Source organism: Ostrea edulis, chromosome 10, assembly GCF_947568905.1.
Source record: "Ostrea edulis chromosome 10, xbOstEdul1.1, whole genome shotgun sequence".
Taxonomy (NCBI): domain Eukaryota; kingdom Metazoa; phylum Mollusca; class Bivalvia; order Ostreida; family Ostreidae; genus Ostrea; species Ostrea edulis.
Genome location: NC_079173.1, coordinates 29,633,421 through 29,658,450, shown reverse-complemented (window position 1 = coordinate 29,658,450; position 25,030 = coordinate 29,633,421). Strand labels below are relative to the sequence as shown.

At 34.7% G+C, this 25,030-nt stretch overlaps 1 protein-coding gene and 1 non-coding gene across 9 annotated transcripts in view; one reads left to right on the top strand and one right to left on the bottom strand.

The window, feature by feature from the left end:
* LOC125665724 (integrin alpha-8-like) overlaps positions 1-25,030 on the bottom strand; it is a 62,098-nt gene that overhangs the window by 22,533 nt on the left and 14,535 nt on the right. The window contains exons 4-14 of one of the 8 annotated variants that reach the window (XM_048898517.2): positions 20,265-20,385; positions 19,833-19,850; positions 17,482-17,564; positions 11,108-11,156; positions 10,104-10,190; positions 7,419-7,463; positions 7,234-7,277; positions 6,716-6,769; positions 4,765-4,817; positions 2,984-3,080; positions 1,614-1,643 (exon numbers count right to left, since the gene is read on the bottom strand). In XM_048898517.2, the coding sequence (XP_048754474.2) occupies positions 1,614-1,643; positions 2,984-3,080; positions 4,765-4,817; positions 6,716-6,769; positions 7,234-7,277; positions 7,419-7,463; positions 10,104-10,190; positions 11,108-11,156; positions 17,482-17,564; positions 19,833-19,850; positions 20,265-20,385 (681 nt within the window). Of the gene's footprint in view, positions 1-1,613; positions 1,644-2,983; positions 3,081-4,764; positions 4,818-6,715; positions 6,770-7,233; positions 7,278-7,418; positions 7,464-10,103; positions 10,191-11,107; positions 11,157-15,928; positions 16,009-17,481; positions 17,565-19,832; positions 19,851-20,264; positions 20,386-25,030 lie in introns of all 8 variants that reach the window. The other 7 variants (XM_048898518.2, XM_048898519.2, XM_048898521.2 and 4 more) reach the window with 7 other exon arrangements.
* Trnas-gga (transfer RNA serine (anticodon GGA)) lies at positions 22,694-22,766 on the top strand. The gene has a single exon. It is a non-coding gene; the product is annotated as a tRNA-Ser (tRNA).

The window sequence follows — 25,030 nt, the reverse complement described above, 5'->3', positions numbered from 1 at the left end:
AATTCAACACTTTTCAACAATTCAGCACTTTTTAACAATTCAGCACTTTTCAATAATTCAACACTTTTCAGCGATTCAGCACTTTTCAACAATTCATCATTTTTCAATAATTCAACACTTTTCAATGATTCAGTACTTTTCAACAATTCAACACTTTTCAGATAACAGTGCCTTCTCAAGGTCAGCTCAAAATGAATACTAAAGTGGCAGATTTAGGACACCCACCCCCTTTCATTACAAATTTACAAGGCATTACTGATGACAAGTAACTGTATGCTATGATGTTTTGTTTACACATAAGAAACCTTGACCTTGACTCTCATCCTCTATTCAGTAATATAGTTTTGAATAAAAGATATATGGGGTCATTCTTGTGATGGTGAAGCTACAAGTCCTATAAATGCACGTATGGCTGTGGCAGTCAGATTCAACAGTCAGTGCTTATTGGTAGAGCACCTGTCCAGAGATTCATGGAGCTCAGGTTAAAACATCCTGGTCTGTCATATTTCTTCTTTTCTCTTATATTTGGTGCCATGACCAGGATTATAACAGGAGAAAAGCCTGGGGCTAATATCTCATAAAGATGGGAAGGAATGTGCCAGTGAATCTAAAGATTCTATGGGTGTTCCTCCCTGTTACCAAGCATTATCCATGCTGCCATGGAAAAGTTGCATTAGTTTAACCCTTTCAGATATGGTTTATGCAACAAACTTTTCCTGTGATCATGTTGTAGTTAACTATAATTAAGTTATCTTCAGATCGAAATACAAATGATGTACATTATGAGGGAACGCATGTCACTATAAAGTCTTGTCGTAAAAACTTCACTTCCTTCTTTACTACAAAGGAAAGAAAGTATCACGTATGCCTTTTCTAAAAATGTGCAGTCACCACAACTAAAACCCATATTTCAATAATCAAGTTTTACATCTCTACTGCATGGATGGTGTATATCAAAAGCAACATGACACTGGATCACTTGAATACAAAATAATATGGCATTTTAAAAAGATTAGGTTTGATGAATGTGTAAATAAGAATGGTATGGAGGAGTACAATCGCAAGTGTTATAAGTAGAGCACAAGCAGTTATATAGCTTGGGTTCGAATTTACTACTAAAGAGTACTCTTTAATAGTAAATTCGAACCCAGGGGTGATATAATTGCCTGTGATAAAGAGAGAACACAGATTTCTAAAAACACCATCAGACAGGTATTATTTACCTCACACTTTAAGAATTCAATCACACACCATTTTATATAGGATTGTATTTGTTCTTGTCGGATAACATTAAGTGTTTTATTCAAACCAATATTGATTTGTACATATTGAAACTCTGTCTAAATGGATGATGATAAAATTGCATACCAAAAAGAAAAAAACTAACTACATTGGACGGTATTAACAAAACTACTGACATGCTTAAAATGAAGTCAAGATGTGGCAACCAATTAGAGATAGCAGTTGTCATGTTTGATATTTTTTTATCCTAGAAAATTATTCACAGATCCCAACACCAGACAGGGTTATGTCCCTTTACTTCCAAGTCATGAAAAGAAATATATTAGATGGTGCAGTTCTAATACCAAATCCCTGACTAGATGATTACTTACTAAGTCTGATCCTTCTGAATTAAAACCGCCCTAATGATAATCAAAACACAGCAATTAATTAGTAAAAATTGTATATCAGTCTGAGACAAATTGTTTTATAAATGAATAACATTGGGTATAAATGGTACATTATATTTCAGCTATAGGTAAATGATATTTCAGATATATTCATTATGTATTGATTACTGTTGTTGATTGTTTCCACCCAAATTCAAATAAAAATTAAAAGCCTGATCACATACAATAGCAAATTCAAAGCCTCCCACACAACAAATCCAAAACTTCTTACACAACAAATTCAAAACCTCTCACACAACAAATGCAATGCCTCTCAAAAAACAACAAGCTTTAATTTTCTTTTTCTTGAATATTTGTTACGACAAAAGTTTTAATATTCTTTACATACACACTTAGTAAAACTTAAAATGAAAACAAGTTTACAATGCTAAATTGTACAAAGAATGGAGTTTTACTTTCTCCATAAAAAAGTTATGTTTTCAGTTCAAACAGGTGCCTGCTTGTCACAAGTTTTAATCAGAAATATGGAGTAGAGACTCCACTTTTCATTATAGCTAACATGTCAAGCTTATTCTTAAAAAGTAGCTGCAAATTTATAAAGTTCTTGATTTTTAGTAAAAATCAAGAACTTTATAAATTTGCAGCTACTTTTTAAGAATAAGCTTGTTAGCGTCAGGAAAAATGCCATATTTAGACACAAATCTTATAAACACAAGTTGCCATTATTTAGTCGCCTTATAAGACATATCCTAGAAATGACATCACAATACGTTTAGTTGTTCTGTTTCCATTTTGTTGCTATGGCAATATCAGTTCATGTCATATAAAATTCGTATTTTCTTTAGAATTATTCATTTAAATAATATCAAACACAATTTATTAAATCAAATAATAAGGAATGAAAGTAAGTTATGCTTGGAACAGTTTGCACTATTTTATAAAGTGTCAGTTGTGTAAATTGCGACGTCACTTGCTTTATATTGTATAAAATGCGCAAAACTTAAAATAAAAACATCGTATCTTTAAGTGTTTCTGTCAATTTTGACTGAAAATTTGACAAAATAACTATAGTGACATATTTTCTAACATTGTACAAATTTCTATGAAAATTGCGTCATATAATTATAGATTTGTCCTCATGATGCATATGTTCTGATCATATGCCAAAGAGTGAAAATTACCACGTTTGAATTCTTTAGAAAATTCATAAGGGCCAACCAGGGCATTGAAGCTGTGAAGCTGGTCTATCAAAAAGATTCTGTGAGGCATTTAAAGGAATGATAAGGAATTACAAGCAATGATGACACTTTATACTGTCTATATGACATCATGATCACAACATCAAAACTTACCCTAGCATCCTGATAATATATATAAACTCTGCCCGTGTCGTAAGAGGAGGAATCCTTGTCTGAATGGAGAGGAGCACCCACGATGATGTCATCAAGCCTATAAATAGAAGTTTGATTGACTGTATCTTGTTTAATAATCCCTCTCGAGAATTTTTTACTCATATGGAGACGTTACCAATACCGGTGAAGGGTTTCAAATCTAGGCCTATGCTCAGCACTTACGGCCATTGAGCAGTGAGGATTCTTTAGTGTGCCACACCTACTGTGAGTACGGAACATCTGTTTTTAAGGTCGTCTCCGAGGACCCGTGACATTCACACCTGATGGCGAGCGTTTGGCGATGGAACTGTCACTACCCATTTTAACGACTTAGGTCTGTCGTGGTCAGGATTCGAACCCTGACCTTTCGCATGTGGGCCTGTGAATGCTCTACCTCTAGACCACCACGGCAGTATATTAATAGAAGAACTTTAAAATATTTGCATACTTAGCAAGAAGAAATGTATAAACAAATTTTATTAATTTGTTGCTTTAATGAGATCGATGCTCTTTCTGACTGCCTAATCAGTTTTTGCATTTAAGTTCAAATGTTTCTAAAAGCTTTCACATCAATACACTAAACTGTGTATAAAATGTGAGAGAAAAAAAACCTGCATGCATATGGTTTTTATGTCTCTCAACTAGAATTCAATACGCATGAGCTTTGGTCTGCTTGTGATCAGTTTTTAAATCAAGGCAGGCTACTGACAAATAAGTTGGTGTTACAGGGGTTTCAACAGTCTTGTTAAAAGTCTGTATTTCGTAAAATTCTATGGTCGTTATAATGATCTATTTTACCAATACAACCTGTCATTAGGTCAAATGCTGTCTAATATGTTTCAGAAAAATTGCTAAACCATTCTTGGCACACTAATTTGGACTACAGATTGCTCTGTTTACATGATCAAGATACAAGGCTCACGGCAGATGTGACAAGTTGACAGGGGATACTTACTCCTCGTAGGCACCTGATCCCACCTATGGTATATCCAGGGGTCCGTGTTTGCCCAACTCTTAATTTTGTATTGCTTATACAAGTTATGAGATTGATCACTTTTCATTATCTTCACTTTTTCATCATTTATTATGTGTTATGTAAAAGTCCAACTCAAAACCAAGACTGTGGTCCTAGACTACAAATTTTGTCCCCTCACTTGAATATTGTACAATATAACTCATACTAATGAATTCAAGGACAGTCTATTATTCTGCTCTAATTAGTTGCAACGGGAGGAATTTTACAGGTATAAAAAGTCTAGGCAGGGGCTATAACTCTTGATCAATTTTGCTTGAATGACATGATGAAAAAAATAATGACCCTTATAACACACTTATAATGAACACGCTTGAAATGAATTCATGCTTATTGTGAAGTACGTAATATTTACTGCAGATTCCTTATTTTACGCGAGTACTTATTATCGCGAAATGACACATGGACGTCAAATCATGAGAAAATAAATTCGCGAGTGCTCTGTTGATGAAGTGTTTTTGTATGTATTTCAGCAATATAAAAACAAAAACGAGAAATAGTTTTTCACGAGTGATGTTTCTCGCGAAATTATGTGATAAATCATAATAAATTCCTCACGTATATTTAGGAATTTACAGTATTCCCTTGTGAAAGGTAAATAATTATTAAAAGAATGATTGGTACATTTATACAAACTGGAAAAGATCTTTGGTTGACATATTTTCTGGGTCTTCACTATATATTTAATGTGATTAATTCAAACTCTTACTTGTCACCATTTAAGTCTTCAACTGCTACTGCATAACCAAAATAAGCTCCAATCTGTAAAACATTAATTCTATGTTAAACATTGCTTAGAGTCACTAAGTAAATCAGAAACACTTTCCACATTGCACTTTATTCACCATTAGCTAAGTCAACTTCCTTACACACAAAGTACTTCCTTTTACTGAAGAGTCATTAACTAGGATCTAGAGTTAAGAGTTATCTCTCTTGTCATATTAAATCATGGAACATTACGGGTATATGTTAATATTGTTTTCTTTAACAAAAAATTGTCAGAAAATACCATTAGGCACCAATAATTTTATTTACCACGTAGTCTATAGCTCACATCCTTGCTTAGCCTTAGCTGTTAAGGGTTTCTACAATATGTATTATACAGTGATTTTCATTTAGTATTATCTGTTAAATCAGTTGCAACAGGGAAGGAGAAAATGCAATGGACCAGACTGGAATTCAGACTCAGCCCTCCTGAATCTCCAGTCAGGTGCTCTACCAACTGAGCTATCTGGCCACCGGCGATCGAACCTGTTTGATTGCCACATTCCTCCCTCCTTAAATTGTCTTCATCGTAGAAGACAGACAACCCAGATTATGTTTGCCCTTGGCAGGATTTTCACCTGCAATTCCAGGGGTGATTAACAGCATCAAATGTAACTGGAAGGGAGAAAATGCAACAGACCAGACAAAGATTCGAACCTGGGCCCCCTGAATCTCTAGTCAGGTGCTCTACCAACTGAGCTATCTGGCCACTAGCAATTGAACCGCAACATTTCTCCCTCCTTAAATATCTTAACACTTGAAAACATCAACCCAGGGTCTTTATCCCCTAGCAGGCATTTTCACTTGTCAGTTCCAGGGGCTGTTCTATGGCATCAAATGTAACTGGAAGGGAAAATATGCAACAGACCAGATTAGAATTTGAACTCAGGGCCCCCTGAATCTCTAGTCAGGTGCTCTATCAACTGAGCTATCTGGTCACTGGTGATTGAACCTGACTGACCCGCGGCTACATAGTATTACCTGTTAGTATTACCTATTCATAGTGTTAGCTCTAAACTTAATATCACTTGTTAAATCAATATTACAGCTGTTTATTTAACTTAGTGCCACAATTTTACTTAGTATTGCTTTTAAATCAGTCTATCAATATCTGTTACTTCTAAATTATTTGTTTACTTCATATCATGTTATATTCCGATAACATGTTAATATCTTAACAAGAGGTACTGTGAGCAATGCTCACTAAGAATATCCCCCGCTTAACCCAATCTCCCAAAGGGTGTTGTTAATAGGTATAAATTACCTCTTTCCTTAGTGTAAAAATATGGTATGCCTTTGTAGAAGAAAATGGAAGATATAGTCCGAACACAAATTCATGGTATAAACCTATAATTTTGACCTTGAGATCAAAGGTCAAGGTCATAAAGAGGTCATGAATGTACATGACACATAGTCTCATGGTGATACACCCATGTCTTATGGTATGACTATGTAAAGACCCTATAATCAATTTTTGACCTTGAGATCAAAGTTCAAGGTCATATAGAGGTCATGAAGGTACCCAACACATCATCTCATGGTGATGCACTCTTGTGTCAAATATGGTATGCCTATGTCAAAGAACAAAGAAGTCATGGCCCTGACACGAATCCATTGTAAAAACCTTTAATTTTGACCTTGAGGTCAAGGTCATATGGAGGTCATGAAGGTACCCGACACATCGTCTCATGGTGATACACTCATGTGTCAAATATGGTATGCCTATGTCAAAGAACAAAGAAGTTATGGCCCAGACACGAATCTGCACAGACAGACGGACGTACAGACAGACAGACGGACAGACAGAGTGATTCCTATATACCCCCCTGAACTTCGTTCGCGGGGGGTATAATTATTAATTGTTATATTCAGTTAACATGTTAATATCTTATTACCTGTTTGCCGGTAATGTTCTTTATAGGTTGCAAATTCTGATTGTAAAGTTGAACCTAAAACAAATTTTTTTTCATTTAATAAACCCAATATATGCCATAATCAATATGCCAAACTACAATTAATCTAGCAATAAAGTGAAATTAGCCTGCAGTTAATTTTAAAATACACACATATATATCATATACCCCTAGATGAAGGGTCATCAATGGTATCATTTCAAAATATAACATCCTGAATTGTTGACATTCTTTTAGAATTGGAGAATCTGTAAACTTTTAACATTTTTAAGAAGTCTACGAAATGTTGAGTCACTCAGCATTTCTAATCTGATTCTATTATTCACATACAGTACAAAGCACTAAAAACACTTGAAGGTCTGCATAAACTGCTCATGAATCAAGTGCACTTTAAAAACCTATACCTAACAAAACACTGTATACATTTATAAGCACACTCTGAGTCCTTGAAAGAAATGAATCTTGATATAAAATAAATATGCATTTATATATATACGTACTACTCCTAAAAGTTTCTCCGCCCTGGGAATGCCAACTACATAATCTGAAAGAATAAAGTTGAAATGGCATGTCAAGCAATCCAATTATTGCACTGTTTACAAGCAGCTTTCTAAGCAGACATGTGATTAAAATGTTATCAATAATAGCAGCACTTGTGTTCTGTGAATGAGTTTATCATTATTACCTTCCATGTTGTCATTATCAAAGTGGCCAACAGCTGACGAGTACCCTGAAAAATAAAAGTTTTACAGTCAGTGTTTCACAGTGCAGACTTCAGATATTTAAGTCTTAGATTAGATGATAGTGAAGGAATATAGTCACTATTTATGTAATTTTACATCTTAGGTTTTGATGAGGTCAAGGTTAGAGTGGGGCTTGAACCTGTGATCTAGACATGATGCAAATGCTCCACCCACTGATTGTCTGATTGACAGGTAATTGATATACTGAAGATTCCTTATTTTACGTGAGTACTTAAAATCGCGAAATGACTCCTACACATAAAATTGCGAGATAATAAATTCATGAAACTTTTGCTGATCAAGAGTTTTACATGTACTTTAGCAATACAAAAATAACAAGAATGCTACACGTAGTCATGTCCCCTACCGCCGCAAAAAAAGTTGAAGCACAAAAGTCCCGTAACTCCTGTGAAATTTGTCGAATCAAAATGATGGCGCAATATGATCAACTACATATGGTGACTAACAATCCTACAAAATTTGAACAAAATCCCTTGAGGGGTTTCGAAGAGGTTGCATCCGCAAAGTGTTTCTATAGTGTAGCTTGTACAAATTCAACAAAGTTCCATAACTCCTGTAAAAATTGTCGAATCAAAATGGCGGCATTCTATGATCAACTACACATGGTGACTAACAATCCTACAAAATATGAACAAAATCCATTGAGCGGTTTCTGAGGAGTTGCGTCCACAAAGTGAAGTGGGATGGACGGACGGACGCACGGACACCAGTATTTCTATGTCCCCTTCTGCGTTGCGGTGGGGGACAAAAATGAATTTTATTTTGTGAAATTATGCAACAATAAATTCCTTGGTATAATTAGGAATTTACAGTACTGCTGCCCCATTTTCCATTTGGGAGAAACAATTACAATAAAGATTTCAACAATTCTTTTTTTAAATAATTCTTTTGTTCTTATCATTTTAACTGTACAGATCGATTAAGCTATCTTGCCTTGGGTTAATCTGGTATGGTATTAGCTATAAGTTCATCTACCTCATGAACTTAAAAAGTAGGATTTATTGAATATTGTTTAACATGAAAGGTGAAGATAGCGAACAGTGATCAATCTCATAACTCCCACAAATAATACAAAATAGAGAGTTGGGCAAACACAGAACCCTGGACACACCAGGGGTGGGATCAGGTGCCTAGGAGGAGAAAGCATCCCCTGTCGACCGGTCACACCCGCCGTGAGCCCTAAATCTTGATCAGGTAAATGGAGTAATCTGTAGTCAAAATCAGTGTGCCGATAACGGCCTAACAGTCAGTATGAAACACATCAGACAGTATTTGACCCAATGATAGGTTGTATTGGCAAACTAGACTGTTATAACAACCATAGACTTTGCAAAATGCTGACTTTAAATGAGACTGTTGAAACCCCTACACAATCAACTTGTTTGTCAGTAGCCTGCTTAGATTTAAAAACTGACCATACGCAGAACAAGTTATTGCGTATCAAATCATTTTGAGAGATATAAACACCATATGCAGGTGATAATGGAATATTGCTACATAAATATGGGATGTTGACGATGGAGGAGCTGAAATCATCCCATTTATCATAAAGTTGAGTTGTTAGTTTGTCGTTACTGATTCACAATTTTACCCAAAATTTTCTTTTTCGCTTTTAGTGATCAAAATCTACTGTCTAATGTTTAAAAGCGTTCACATAAAAATTAAGGTTATATACATTAATTATCACAGAAGCTCATTTTAGAGAGTTAATTATTTGTTTTGTAAACAAAGATTGCAGTATGTTATTGCTTATGGAATTTTCAAAAGAAATGGATATCGATCTGAGTTTATTATATCTTTCACATTTCAAGCAGTTTTGGGGCAAAATGTGTCATCTAAAAGTTAGAATTTGTGACTATGCAAAATTAAGATGCTTTATATTACAAAATCAGTATTTCACTTCTCTGTTTATATACATATTAAAAAGACTTCGTTTACAAAACACAGATTTAAGGTTAAAATATTGTTTTAATTCATGCATTCAGAAAGTCAAAATTTTGGCTGTCAATATTAAATGAATTATATTTTAAATGTTTACCATAAAAAATGAAAAATATTTTTAATCAAAAATCGTGAACCAGTCCCTTTAATATCTATTTTCAATAAAATATCAAAGTATGAAGCAGAAGTGAACGAGTTAACTCTGTGCAGGTGTCTTTTATTTCGAGTTCACAGGGATATATGGAATCAACATATGAACGAAAATTATTATTGCTAATAAATAAAATGTCAATATATCTAAATGTCACATTGAAGGCACTCTCGAGAATTTTTCACTCATATGGAAATGTTACCATTGCCAGGGAAGGGCTGCAAAATTTAGACTTATGCTTGGCGCTTATGACTTATCACAGAGCAGGGAGGGATCTTTATCGTGCCACACCCGCTGTCACATGGGGCCTCGGTTTTAGCGGTCTTATCCGATGGACCACCCCCATTTAGTTACCTCTTATGACAAGCAAAGAGTACTGAGGACCTATTCTAACCCGGATCCCCACAGGATCAAAGTGTATGTGTATATGTACTTAGTTACAGTATGATGGATGTTATAAATATACAAATGAGTGTAATCTGAATCCAGCCTATCTCACTCCCATTCCTCTTACCCCTGTATTTATTATCCTCTGAAGCTCCTTCCTCCCTTGTTGACAGTTTGTTGTTATTCAGGTCCAACCAGTAATTGTAAACCTGGCCTGTAAAATTACATATTAGAAGTTTAAAACAATAAGTAAGATAGTTCCATCCTCATGTGATGTCAATCAAACTTTGCATAATGATAGAAATATATCTTTTGGAGGAATTTTATTCACTGAATAAAATGATAAATCTAGCTGGTAAACTATTGATACTGAAAAAGTTTATTTTTATATTAAAAATTTTTTAAATGTTATCAAGGGCAATAACTCCTATGCTGGTTTTCTCAGCTGTATCTCTATTATAGATTGATTGATTGATTGATTGATTGATGTTTTCCGCCATACTCCACAATTTTTCAGTTATCTGGTGGTACCCAGTTGTTATTGGTGGAAGTAAACTGGGAAACTTTCTCACTTACCGGCGCGAGCGGGATTCAAACCTGTGCCGACACGTGTGATTTTGATCACGATGCTCTATTACCACTCGGCCACGGAGCCCCCCTCTATTATAGAATAATTTCCCCAATCAATTCATACATCTATAAAATAAAAGTTTTCTGAAACTATACTGACATTATAACTTGGTCATTTGAACAAGTTTTTATGTATTTTCTTTTTAATGACATTGTGCGATTTTCTGACATATATAACTTCACAATCTGTTTTTGTATCTTTGACATTTTTAAAAAGGTACGTGGCAACATACATATTTTCTTTGGTTATTGATTAAAACAAACTATATCAAGTGGAACTTGATACAGTTATTTCACTTCACATAAGGATGGAGTAACCTTAAATTGAATTGAATGTATGTCAAATTAATTAGCATATGCATCTATTAATTAGAATTTTCTAAGTTACAGTTCTTGTAGTGGATTTGTTTTTCAAATATTGGCACCACAGTATTTGATCTTTGCGGATCTGTGGACACGGTCGGGTGGGGGGAGGGGGGGGGGGGGTCATCCCAGACTCACCTTGCCAGTAAAATGCACCAGGTGCACCAATCAAAATTCGGCTGCCATTCTGAAAGTATGCATTCAAAACACTGTCATTATAGTCACATATACCATCTAATACATAACAGATGTATCAAAATTATAGATACCGTTATCTAAATGAATACAACAGTCTCAAAGAACACAAATTTGTGCAGACTAAATGTTTTTTTTAAAAAGTGTACATGGGCAATATTCTATGTGCATGTTATGTAGGAGGGTGCCTGTTTCCATGACATCCATATAATGACAAACTATAACCAGACAATCTAAATCTAACATTAAGTACACGTACATACATACTGTCATGCCATGAACTAGTCATATCTGATATCACTGTTACACCCAATATGACATTCATCTGAGTTTACTGACTAGATTGTGCTGACTCCAATTGCTTTAGCTACCAGTTATATATACGGTCACACTAGACACTATCTCAAAGAATGCAAAGTGGGCCCTAATATATTATCTACTCAGTGCAAAACTACCATATCATATACTTACCACAGTATACTCAAACCTGTGGATGATGTTCTACTAAATGTTTAAATTTAAGATGATATCTATTTTTTCTAATTTATTATGCCTGGTGTACAGCTTAATTAAATTGTTCCATGAAATGTGTTATGTATACTTCAGGCCATCTTAAAAGTTCATTGACTATTTGTACAATACGTCAACTCTCGATAAATCGCCACCTTTTGTTCTTTTGCCTTTATGGTGTTATAATGAATTTGGTGATGAATTGAATTTCCACCATCTTGGGGTAAACATGCAGTTACTAACTATTCTTGTATATGTAAAACTTATCTTCCCTTTACTTACAATACCAATACCTAATTACGATAATGTAAAAATATATCGTAATTAAAATATTATTTTCAAATTTTCTAACATGACTAAAATAATTCTATCGATATATAATGATTGATGCTTCATTTTAAAACAATACACATACAAGACATATACACAGCATACACAGTATGTTCAAAGTAATTTAAAATCCTTGTCCATGAGTGTCGGCATTTTAAAGCGCACTGCATGGCCGTTTCCTGTCAGGTGAGCCATCATTATCAGGACCAAGGTCAACAAGAATTTCATCATTTGCAGCCAAAATGTAACCCATAGCCCCTTTTTATGGACTCTTCTTATAAAACAGTAAAATAATTGGTAATTTCCTGTTGTGTAAATTTCTGTAATAATTTGGCAAAACTTATTTTCTTTGAAGTTCAACAGAAACCTCTTTCATGGTGAAGCAGTTGCTAAATTGAGATATTTTGCTATAATGATGTAAAACAACAAAACTAGACATTTAATATATTAAGTAAGTTTCTTGTTTATCTAATACAGCAATTACTGATCGAGAACCTAGTGTCTGCCCAGGTGTACGCCGAAGATCGATAATGACCCATGTTCCGCTTCACTGACCACATGTACCCATATGGTAGTTTATCGAGATAATCTACACATTGAAATAGATTTTTGCAATAAAACACCATGATAAATGACGATAGCGAATTTGGTGTTCAATATTATCAGAAAAATGTGGCATTATAACGAAAATGACGATAAATTCAGTGGCGATAATTTGAGAGTTAACTGTACATCGATATCCAGTTTTTCCTGCTTTTCCACAGAACTGGAACTTGAGATAGACTACACTAAGATGGCTAACATAGGTTTGGATTACTTGTGTCATTTATTTATTTATTTTTTTGCATTCTTCCTTTGACACTCTGAATTTACAAACTCATTGGAACCAATTAGTCTTAATTGATATAGCTTATTTTGTCTGTCTGTTATCAGGTTTCGATGAAAAAAAAATGCATTGATAATTTCCATACAATAATGTGCCTCAAAACAGGCAAAAATCCATTAAACTCGGGTACAGCTCTGAATTCCATTCTTTTCTCTGGGTGGTTTTCTCAGCCTTGACCACATGTGGAAGGAGGCTTGCAATTTTTAAAGATTCTATATGCCCATTGTTTTATTTCATCCAAAAGAATGATATAAATAATATGTGATAGTTTACACAAATTGCCTTATTGTTTGTACAATATCTGTATACATTCAAGCCTGCGATTGTACAACTTCACAGCAATATATACAATGTAGTCTTAGAATTGACAAGTCCCACATACTAAATCCCCATTAAGCTCTGTCACACAATGCCGATTTGTATCCATGTCATGACAATTTAAATATTGAACATGCATGCATGGTCGTAGCGACATCTTTGAATGTCGTAAACTAACTTGAAGTTTGTGCATTAAGATTGACAAGTGCAATGCAGCCCCGACTGGTCTGATTGATAATTGTTACAAATTACTGTCCAGACTGTCAGATTGTCAGTGATGTCACTGACATTATCAGAACTTTATAGATAATGTCAGTTTACTAACCCAACTACTGGCTAAATGATTCAGTCATGATACCTGCATATAGACATTAGAGACCGCTAATCATCTGAAATAGTGTCAAAATCAGGACCTGCAATTTTGAGATCAGCATCACATGGTTAATACTAACACCAAGACTACAACATGATTGCTTGGTCCATCAACTTCTTCTGTATCAACCATAGCCTGGTCCATCAACTTCTGTATCAACCATAGCCTGGTCCATCAACTTCCTCTGTATTAACCATAGCCTGGTCCATCAACTTCCTCTGTATTAACTATAGCCTGGTCCATCAACTTCCTCTGTATTAACCATAGCCTGGTCCATCAACTTCCTCTGTATTAACTATAGCCTGGTCCATCAACTTCCTCTGTATTAACTATAGCCTGGTCCATCAACTTCCTCTGTATTAACCATAGCCTGGTCCATCAACTTCCTCTATATTAATCATAGCCTGGTCCATCAACTTCCTTATTGTATTAACCATAGCCTCATCCATCAACTTCCTCTGTGTTAACCATTACTTAGTCCATCAACTTCCTTAATACAAGTACCTAATCCAACAGAGACTCTTTTATGCCTCTGCTGAGTATCGAACCCAGGATCTCTGGCACAAAAATCCAGAGCTCTACTGATCAAGCTAAAGGGTTAAAGCTAAAGGGTTAACCCACTAGACAGATCGAGCTAGTAGGACTTTAAAAGCCAATGTAACTATCACTAGCACACATATTTATATGACTAATCATGGCAATTGCTCCTTGAGAAGGTTTTAAAGACTTTCCACATCTATCCCCCATGTATAACTGTAATTCCCGATTGTTGCCCATACCCCTAGGAGCCACGCTTTGGACAAAACAAATCTTCATTATGTCAGGAAGCTTCCATGTAAGTTTCATCTTTTCTGGTGCAGTGATTCTCGAGAGTAAGACTTTTAAAGGACTCTTCCCAATTTTATTTCTTGATTATCTCCCCTTGGAAGGGAAGAGGGCAATTCATTTCAATAAACTTGAATTTCCTTTACCTACATGTATAAGGATCAACTTGTAGTGTGCCAAGTTATAATTTGGTTGAAATTCAATCAACAAGTGGTTCTAAAGAAGATGAAATTATGAAAAGTTAACAACAGCAAAACAGTAACTGAATGATTTCTTTATAAATAACTTTGAAGGATACATTAATCTGATTGTTTAAAGTATCTGATTTATGTATAAAGGGTTTCATTCATTCTAAATTCTGGTATCATGATGTAAACATTCTAGTGGCATCACAGCTTCATCACATATTCATACTCAGTAAGGCTATCATATAAAACCTTTGTCTGACACTCAGTAAGGCTATATCATATAAAACCTTTGTCTGACACTCAGTAAGGCTATATCATATAAAACCTTTGTCTGACACTCAGTAAGGCTATCATATAAAACCTTTGTCTGACACTCAGTAAGGCTATATCATATAAAACCTTTGTCTGACACTCAGTAAGGCTATATCATATAAAACCTTTGTCTGACACTCAGTAAGGCTATATCATACAAAACCTTTGTCTGACACTCAGTAAGGCTATATCATATAAAACCTTTGTCTGACACTCAGTAAGGCTATATCATATAAAACCTTTGTCTGACACTCAGTAAGGCTATATCATATAAAACCTTTGTCTGACACTCAGTAAGGCTATATCATACAAAACCTTTGTCTGACACTCAGTAAGGCTATATCATATAAAACCTTTGTCTGACACTCAGTAAGGCTATCATACAAAACCTTTGTCTGACACTCAGTAAGGCTATATCATATAAAACCTTTGTCTGACACTCAGTAAGGCTATCATATAAAACCTTTGTCTGACACTCAGTAAGGCTATATCATACAAAACCTTTGTTTGACACTCAGTAAGGCTATATCATATAAAACCCTTGTCTGACACTCTATGTCCAGCTGGAACTGTTCGTTCAAATCACATTAAGATTAACAAATAAATCCACACCTGGTTGTTGCTTTTCGTTAGGCTGGGATCGGCATTGTGCGACAATATACTGATCATGTTTGTTGTACACGGGTTGATTGCAGAGTGGAGTTTTTGACAGTAGGAGGCACTGATATATTTATAAACTTCAAACTGTCGGTCCATGCATCTGGTTTGAAGAGCTATCATGAACACCTTAGACAAATTTTGCCCCCCCCCCCCCCCCCCCCCCCCCCCCCCCCCCCCCCCCCCCCCCCCCCCCCGATAAATGATGATTATTATTGATCTGTCTCAATGGGTTTTTCCTATCCCCAGGAATTCAGGCACTTAACAAGAAGTTCTTACACCTAATAATTACGCTACAATGACAAAAGAAGTTGGAGTATGACGCAACGTAAACAGCTTTATACAATACAAGTGATGAGACTCACATTTGAAAACGTGGCAGACATCCCTGCCTGACAAAATCCGACTCGATGATAGCCCCATAACATTAGACTACTTATGCCATCTGTAATCAAAAACCAGTTTATCACTAAATGCAAAACACCAAGCTGTATGCTGCAGGGAAAAACAATTTCAGATTATGAAAAATCAAAACAAAAAAACAAGACACTTTTAAAACAACATCTACAAACATATATATATAAACTCTAACTAAAATAGATATATCAAAATATTAGAAGAGTGCAAATGTAATGTTTTGCACTTTCAATCAGAACGTACATATATTGGGTTTGGCATGGCCAGATGTTTCAAGTGATGCTTTAAAGTATGAATCATACATTCAAAACAAAGACTGCTAAAACAAAACTTTAAATACTTAATCTATACATCTCAACAGAAGTCACCTTCTCTGTTAAATACTGGGTTTTTTTCATGATTGTGCAATACAATTACCAGAGATCTTCAATTATTGCACACAGCTATTAACCCAAAACTTACAGATTCTGTTAATTCAATTGTACCTTCATTCTGATGGCTAAATTGCCAACAATTATTTTGGTCTGTTTTAATTTTAATATTGAAGATTTACTCAACTAATAATTTTGTGGTTATCACCAATTTAAAAATATACATAGGAGACTCTTAAGTACTGGTAAATTATCAGTAATCGTTCATTGAAATTTTACAACTAAAAGTTACTCCATTAGTTATTTGATTATAAACTTAATTAGTACGTCTTTGTGACCTTGACCAGTTGACCTGAATTCTGTAATCAGAGCTGTTCCTCTTAAATTTATCATAAGCTAAACATACTTTTATATCAAAATCTAAACTTTGAAAAAACAGGTATGAAATTTGTGGGGGATTTTTTGGGGGTGGTGGTGTATTTTCATGCTTTTTTAAAATTACATTATACTGTGCATTAGTCATCTTCATTTCATTTTATCTATATATACGGATATACACTGTATCTACACATGTATTTCTTATATATCACTTAACAAAGGTACAAGTATATAAATAATAATGAATTGTAAGGGCAATAACTGAGCTTTTGAAAGCTCTTGTAGGACTTTAGACCATTAACACTGAGTACATACAGACAGACAGACAAAGTGATTACTATTATAGGCTTCCTTCAGTTTCAATGTGAAGCCCTGAATGACCGTTATGATGTAGTATTAGTACCTTAACTACAATTACGACAGTCACCCAGTGTTTATTTTGTATCTGTACATTATCTACTTCTGTGCATTAGTAATACTTATTAATAAGAGCATGCTTTTTCCAACATGTCCAATCCATGCAAAACACATTCAATGAATAAATGAAATAAAGAAACATCATGCAAAAGATAAATGAACAAATAATCATCTGCTTGTTTTGGAAGGAAGGTGTTGGTGGACTTTTAACATATATTTGGACTAATTTCAAAAGTGATAATTGTGTTCTTTGAAAACTGATGATTGTGTTCTTTCAAACTGTTGTGCACAAATTGACAAATGATTTTGCAATGAAGCGTTCTGGCCAGACTTACAGCTGCCATGGCTACTGAGAAGCCAGCTTGACAGTAGCCGGACTTATGGTATTGGTCCACTGTATCTCTTAGCAAATCGACATCTAAAATCAGAGAACCACCTCAAGTTATCAAACAGCACACACAGAAAACACTGATCTGTTTCATTCATTGTACACCTTCAATAAGCTTTATATTAAACACTGCAAACAGTGCAAAACAATACTTTTGTACCAGAAATAAATTGTACCAATTTTTATTGTTAACATTTCAATACTTTATTCAAAGTAGCACAAAGAATATATTGAGACTGCAGTGACAGATTCTAAGACCTAATTTATTAATTTCTTGCATTATGTCCCCCATGTCAACCTTTTAAACAATAAAGGTGCTCATCAAGGTGCTTTTATACAATTATCCCCCCCCCCCCATTTTTTTTAGAGCTTTTTTGAACAAACTGTTCTGCTTCCCAAGACAAAAATGTTGCTCTGGATTTTTTGATCTAGATAACAAAAAAAAAACAAAAAAGGAGGAATTAATAGCAAATTAATCTTTGAGACAGCTAGGAGTAGGGAAATCCAGAGCTTTGGTCTTAAGGTAGGGGATACACTGTACGTGTACTAACTTAAAACTGTTTTATGTATGCTGATCCAAGGATTTATTTCAGGGCCAAAATCCACTGTTATAGTCCAACCTCCTTTAATATGATCCTTACAGAGAGATATGTATATTTTCAAAGTTAAGATAATACATTAGCTTAGAGTATTAGCATGTATTGATTTATATAACAAAACCCACTGTGTTAATCAGAATACATGTTCAATAATTTTCAAAGATATACATTATAATACGAATTAAACATATGACAATAGGGTGACCAAATTGTTTGTGGAGCATCAATAGTGCATCATTATTCAATCCCGGTCTAGTCCGTTGCATTTTCTCCCTTCCTGATACATTTGGTGCCGTAGACCAGCCCCTGAAAGTGACAGGTGAAAATGCCTGTCAGAAGATTAAGGTCTTCAAGCGTGAAGACATTTAAGGAGAGGGAAATGTAACGGTCAGCCAGGTTTGATCGCCTGTGAAGAGATAGTTCAGTTGGTAGAGCACCTGACTAGAGATTTAGTGGGTCCGGGTTTGAATCAGGGTCTGGTCTGTTACATTTTCTCCCTTCCTGTTACAGTTGTAAAATGAATATAGTTGAAAAGACAACAACTGCAGCCACTGTCTACTTTTCTACACAGTAAAACATGGGAATTTGGGAATAAATATCATTTGGCAATAAGCAATATTATAAGCTATAATTTCGTCATAAGGAATAAATATCATTTGGCAATAAGCAATATTATAAACTATAATTTCATCATAAGGAATAAATATCATTTGGCAATAAGCAATATCATAAACTATAATTTCATGATAAATCATTTGGCAATAAGCAATATTATAAACTATTTCGCCATAAGTACTTATGACGAAATAGTTTATAATAATATTGCTTATTGCCAAATGATATTTATTCCCAAATGAGAGGAAAAATAACGAAAATTTTATTGGATACATCAAACAGTTTTTTGCTGGCCTTGGAGGATTGCTATTATACGTATGTTGTATTGTACTTCAAATGAAATTCTTTATGGAAATTATAAATTTGAACAAAACGCAATTAACATACATGTAGAAAACATGTAATGGACAAATTATAAGTTACAATTTCCAGAAATCATGTGATGGACATTTAAGTTTCTATTTTTAAAATTTCTAAAACAAAAACTGTCAAAATTAAAACTAAAAACCCTGGGTGTCATTTCAATAACTAGCTTGTCAAATATTTGAAAACATTGAACCTGGTTCTGGTATAAACATTGAATCTGATTCTATTAGTTATCCACAAACAGCTGGTCACCCTGTCATTAGTACAATATTGACCCTGTTTACATACATACTACATTTGTAGTTTAATAAGTCTGATATATTAAACATCATTGGTCCAAATAAATATGGCTGCATGAGCACATATTGAATTATATAACAGTATAAACACCTGGAAATATTAAGTAACATTTGTTAGATAGTTTCCACATTTAGTAAGCACAAAATTCACTCAAGAATTATAAAATGGAGCACATGAACACCCACACAAAACCAGGTAAATACCTGAGCAGGTACAAGTTTGTAAATTTTATTCAGGTGTGGAAGAACCCCAAAAGTTGCAAATATTTTGGCAGTTGGTGTAAAAAAAAAAAAAAATGCTGAACTTGTATCTGTCAGAACAATGCTGGTTATGCTTGCAATAATAAACTCCCAAATGTTTTCAGAGCCGCATTATGTCTCAATGCATCACAGCACTGCAATACTAAACTTGTATTTACCAGGGTCTTGAAATTTCTCTACAAAATCATGTTATCACATGATTATGATCAGAAATAACTTGAGAATTCTGAATATCTGAGGGACGCACGTGTGTGATTCAGCCATCAATCAGGCCCCTTGTACATCAATCATGATACAAAATCATAGTACGATCATACACATTTAGGAAATCTTTTTACCTATCAAAAAATAATCTAGCTCAGTAAAAAATACCTTGAATATTCCTCAGCTGTCAAGTGTCTCGAGTACAATTTCACCAACCTTTGACTGTTTAGAAAGTTTGCAATTTCACTGTTTCTAACTGAATTACTATAATCAATTTTGAAATATTTTTACTACTTTCTTCACATAGAAAATAATCTAAATTAGTACTGTTGGGAATATTAATGTTATCTGGACCGTAGACGCCTCAACAACATCAAGCTTCTTACTTCCTCTACAAGGCGAGTATTCCTCAAATGTGGTGCTGCCCGACCGGGCCAGGTAGCACGTACCCACAGGTTCCCGCTTGTTGAACTGAGTGGACAGATATACATATCTAGGGGCACATGCCTGAAAGTAAAGCAATAAATTCAGTCTTACTACATCCATAAATTAAGTCTTATTATATCCATTACTCGGGTTTCAAAAAACCCATTGCATGCACAGTCAAACCTTGTTACCTTGAACTCAATGTGACCGAGGAAAACTTCCGATATATTAGAGGATTCGAGATATCGAGGGTAAAATACTTATAGTGTGGTCAAATCACATTGATAGATCCAGTGGTATTTGAGATATATTGGTGTTTGAGATACCAAAGTTCAATTATATATAAAGCTAACAGTGAAATTTTGTCACATTGTTATAAAGGCTTCATGAACAGACACTACAACACAGTCCCCCTCGAATCGATCCTGAGAGGGAGAAAGGTGTCCTGACTCTCCCAGGGTGCCAGCACCTGTGGGACAAAGTTCTGCTGAGGATTGAATCTGAGACCTCTGACACAACAAATCAGTGGTCTGCTGATCGATATTATAAAGGGTTAACCCACTAGACAGAGCTAGTAGGAAGGCCATCTATAGTGTACCTAACACTATCACAAAGGCATAGCACCAAAAGTGACACATTTTCTAAATTTGACTCAAATATATACAGTTAAAATGATTAGTTCTGGGGAAAACTTTTCTTTCAAACATCACAGAAAATTAGAAAATTGTTGGGAATATAGACCCTGGCAATGTGCACATCTTCAAGTTGATTACAAAGTCTTAGCTTTTAAAGGTGGCTCACTACACCCAGAAATAGTTTCTCAAATCAGTACGAATTGATTTAATTATATAACATATGATGATATACAATAAGTATATATGACAAAAAGGCAAAAAATATACAAATTTGGATAAAAACATGATTTTCAAAAAAAATATTTCAACACATCTGAACAAAAGACTGGGGGATTTGAACTCGAGATCTGCGGTTCACCAGCCCAATGCTTTAGTGTAGTTAGCCACCTTAAAACTATAAGATAAGTGAAATGGATAAACCAAGTACTCACTTTGTAATATTTCTTCAAATCTGAATAAGTTCAACAAACTAATTTTCTAAACAAATTTAAGAAAATCAATTAACTCCTTCCCACATGCATAGCTTCAACACCCATACAAACACTCTGCACAATAAGAAAGTCCTCATATGAAAACTAGGAGTGGATGCCATGAATTTCAATGTCAATGATAAGCTTAAAAAAATAGACAATATCAGATTTATCTATGGACTGCAGTTTATTTTTCACAGATACGGTAATAGCTAAAGTCTGCCTGCTTCATGGCTTCAATATATGATGAAAGATTTAAGTTCATTGTGGAGTGGAGGTCGTGACTGTAGTATAGGAGAGGAGAATATCTATGGCTGGACCAGGAATCAAACCCGGGACCCCTGCATTACTAGTCAGGTGCTATCCAGGCTGATATCCACAGTCCAGTCATAGAATCCTCTCTTATACTACAGTTAGTGGCGTTGGCCACCCCTGAACTTGCAGGTTGTCCTGCCAAGGGCAAAAAGAATCTGGGTTGTTCGTTTGAAGACAAATTAAAGAAGGGTGGAATGTAAACTGTAGTCATAGGACTATACAGATTTTAGATATCGGCCTCAATAGCTCAGTGTTAGAGCACCTGACTAGTAATGCAGGGGTCCTGGGTTCGATTCCCGATCAATGCAGTCATAGATTTTCTCCTCTCTTTTATATATATATATATATATATATATATATATATAAGTGTGTGCAGCGGTCAGCCGGGTTCGATCGCCGGTGGCCAGTTAGCTTAGTTGGTAGAGCACCTGACTAGAGATTCAGGGGGCCCGGGTTCGAATCCCGGTCTGGTCCATTGCATTTTCTCCCTTCCTGTTACATATATATAGAACATGACTTTCACTTTCAATGATTGCCTTCAATATATATAATGAAAGAATTCCAAGTTATTTATGGAGCGGATGTCATGACTTTCACTTTCAATGATAAGCTTCAATTAAAAAAAAATAGACGATATCAGATTTGTCTATGGAGTGCAGTTTATTTTTCACAGATACGGTAATAGCTAAGTCTGCCTGCTTCATGCCAATGAATCACATGAAAGGCTCTGTAATCATTATTTCTAAGCCTGTTGAGTGTTTGAAGTATAAGATTCCCTCTCTAGTTTTTGTGGGAGCATAGTGTTACTGCATGTGCAAAGTATTTATAATCTATCTTACATGGAATATGATTAAGACTTCTTTGAACATATGTCCTATTTCTGTGTCCATTTCCATGTTTTTTTTCTTGTTCTTAAACATTTGTAATTTAAAATCATTGTGGTGGTAAGACACGGATTCAATCACCGGCGGTCAGATAGCTCAGTTGGTAGAGCACCTGACTGGAGATTCAGAGGGCCCGGGTTCAAATCCCAGTCTGGTCCATTGCATTTTCTCCCTTCTTGTTACATAAATTTCTTGGATTTAGAGTTTTAGATGACATTATGATTATCAGACATAAAATTAAGAAATAAACCAGTTAGCTTCCATTGTACAGATGGAAAATTTGTGAAATGTTAATTGTATTAAATTGAATTTTATTAAAAATAATTCAATATCTAACTATATTCTGACAATATTGGGCCTCGTAACAATTACAGTACTGATCAAACAGTATATAAAATTGATTTAACAGTATAAACATTTAATATATTGACTGGTTTAGAGGACAACAGCAAATTTGTTTGACCCGGTCAAGAAAAGATCTACAGGTCTGATGATATTTTATTCAAGGGTAAAACAACTGCCAAAGTCCAAGAACCGAATTCTGTAACTATTTTGCTATACATCCTCAATTTTTCACACTAGCTGCCATAAATTTACACAACCATTGTTCAAAATTTAAGTACAATATTCAGCTAACACATCGATCAAGGAAGTGTTGGCCAGCAAATCACTAGGTCAACAGAATAAAAGTTAAAGGATTTGGGGAATCTTTTTAAAGTCAAAATGAAGTGTTTTAAGGAAGTACTCTACATCGTCATAATGACTAACTTCCTTTTAAATCATGGACAGATGAAAATATAAATCCCTGCAGCAATATTTGTCTATTCATTTCATATATCAATGCCTAGCTCAGTAGGTTAGCACGTCGAATGCTGAACTGTAGATAGCGGGTTCGAACTGCATTTTTTGATTAAATAAAGTAAATTTGAAACTTTTCAATTTCAAAATATTCTTGAACACACAAAAAAACTGCCATTTTTCATCTATATCAAGAATTCTCTGGTGTAGCATTCCTCCTTAATGATTTTTATACAGTAAAACATTTAAATGATACTGATGAATCGATTAGTTCTACATTCATGTTCATCCTTGTCCTAAGTGATGTAGTTTTCTTTTGTCTGTGTATTGTTCCCATACAGGTTTGGCTAGATGGAATGTACAAACATAGTTTTGGAAGCCAGATCTGAGTATTTTCAATTACTCAGCCTAAACCTGCAGGTAAAGTTTGATTATGGCTGACATCTGGTGCTGCTTATCTACTGAGTGCACTTGTAATTCAATGTATATAGCAATAAAAAATTAGGACTTCATCATATCTCCTGAGATCTAGAACAAAACGCTATAATCAAGATAAAACCAAACATATTATATGCATGTTATGATAATCTGATCTTCTCCAAGTTCTAAACAGTGGATTAAACAAGAACAAAATTAAATAATAAAATGGGGGGTTTTTTTTGGTGGTGGTGGGGGGGTGGGGTGGGGTGGTGGTGGGGGGGGTTGTTCTTGTTAAACAGGAGATGAAGGTAAGAAACATTGCAGAGAAAATGCCTAACCCGCATTTCAGCTTGATTAGTTTATACAGATTGCTTATAGTTTATGATGTGGGTGTGACCTAGCTGTGACAAAGTACATTGTAGCTAGACTTAATTAGTACAATTATATATATATATATATATATATATATATATATATATATATATATATATATATATATGAATGAATGAACGTACTCCAGCCAGCTAGAGGGTCAGCTGTATACCTGTTATTCTAATCGTTATCATGTGTATATGTCATATTTGTTTTTATTACATTTTATTTTTATCTTGTATTTCATTTTATTTCAATATATCTATTTTTATTACCATATAATATTACCAAAGTATACAAGGAGCATACAGAGGTTAACCGAAGCTCTTACTAATTCAAGTGTCATCGTCGCGGATACCCATGATCTCGTCTTCTCAACAGATCTCATCTTTGTCTCATCACTGACAAGACCTGAGGTTTGGATTTCTCAAAAAAATCTCAAGTTAACATTTTAGTATAACCTTATACACTCAAGTCCATTAGTTTCAACTTCAGATTGTTTCGAGAAATCCAGGCGTTATGTGGGTTAATTAATATTCAAACGGTATTGCAAGTAGAATGGCTAACAATTCTTAAAGAACATTTAAAACTTCAGCATTCAAAAAGGTTAAACTTCACACAGTGGTGCAGTGAACAGCAGACACATACAGTGAATATACACAGTGCATGTCATAAAACATCTCAATATGTGCTTAACCACTGAAGGGGGATAGACAGAGAAGTGATTATCATGCTGAGGGAATGATTAATACCTTGTGTTATTTATAAATATCCCTTACATCACAAGTGCCAGACTTATACACTCCCCTACCTATCTCACTGATGTTCCAAC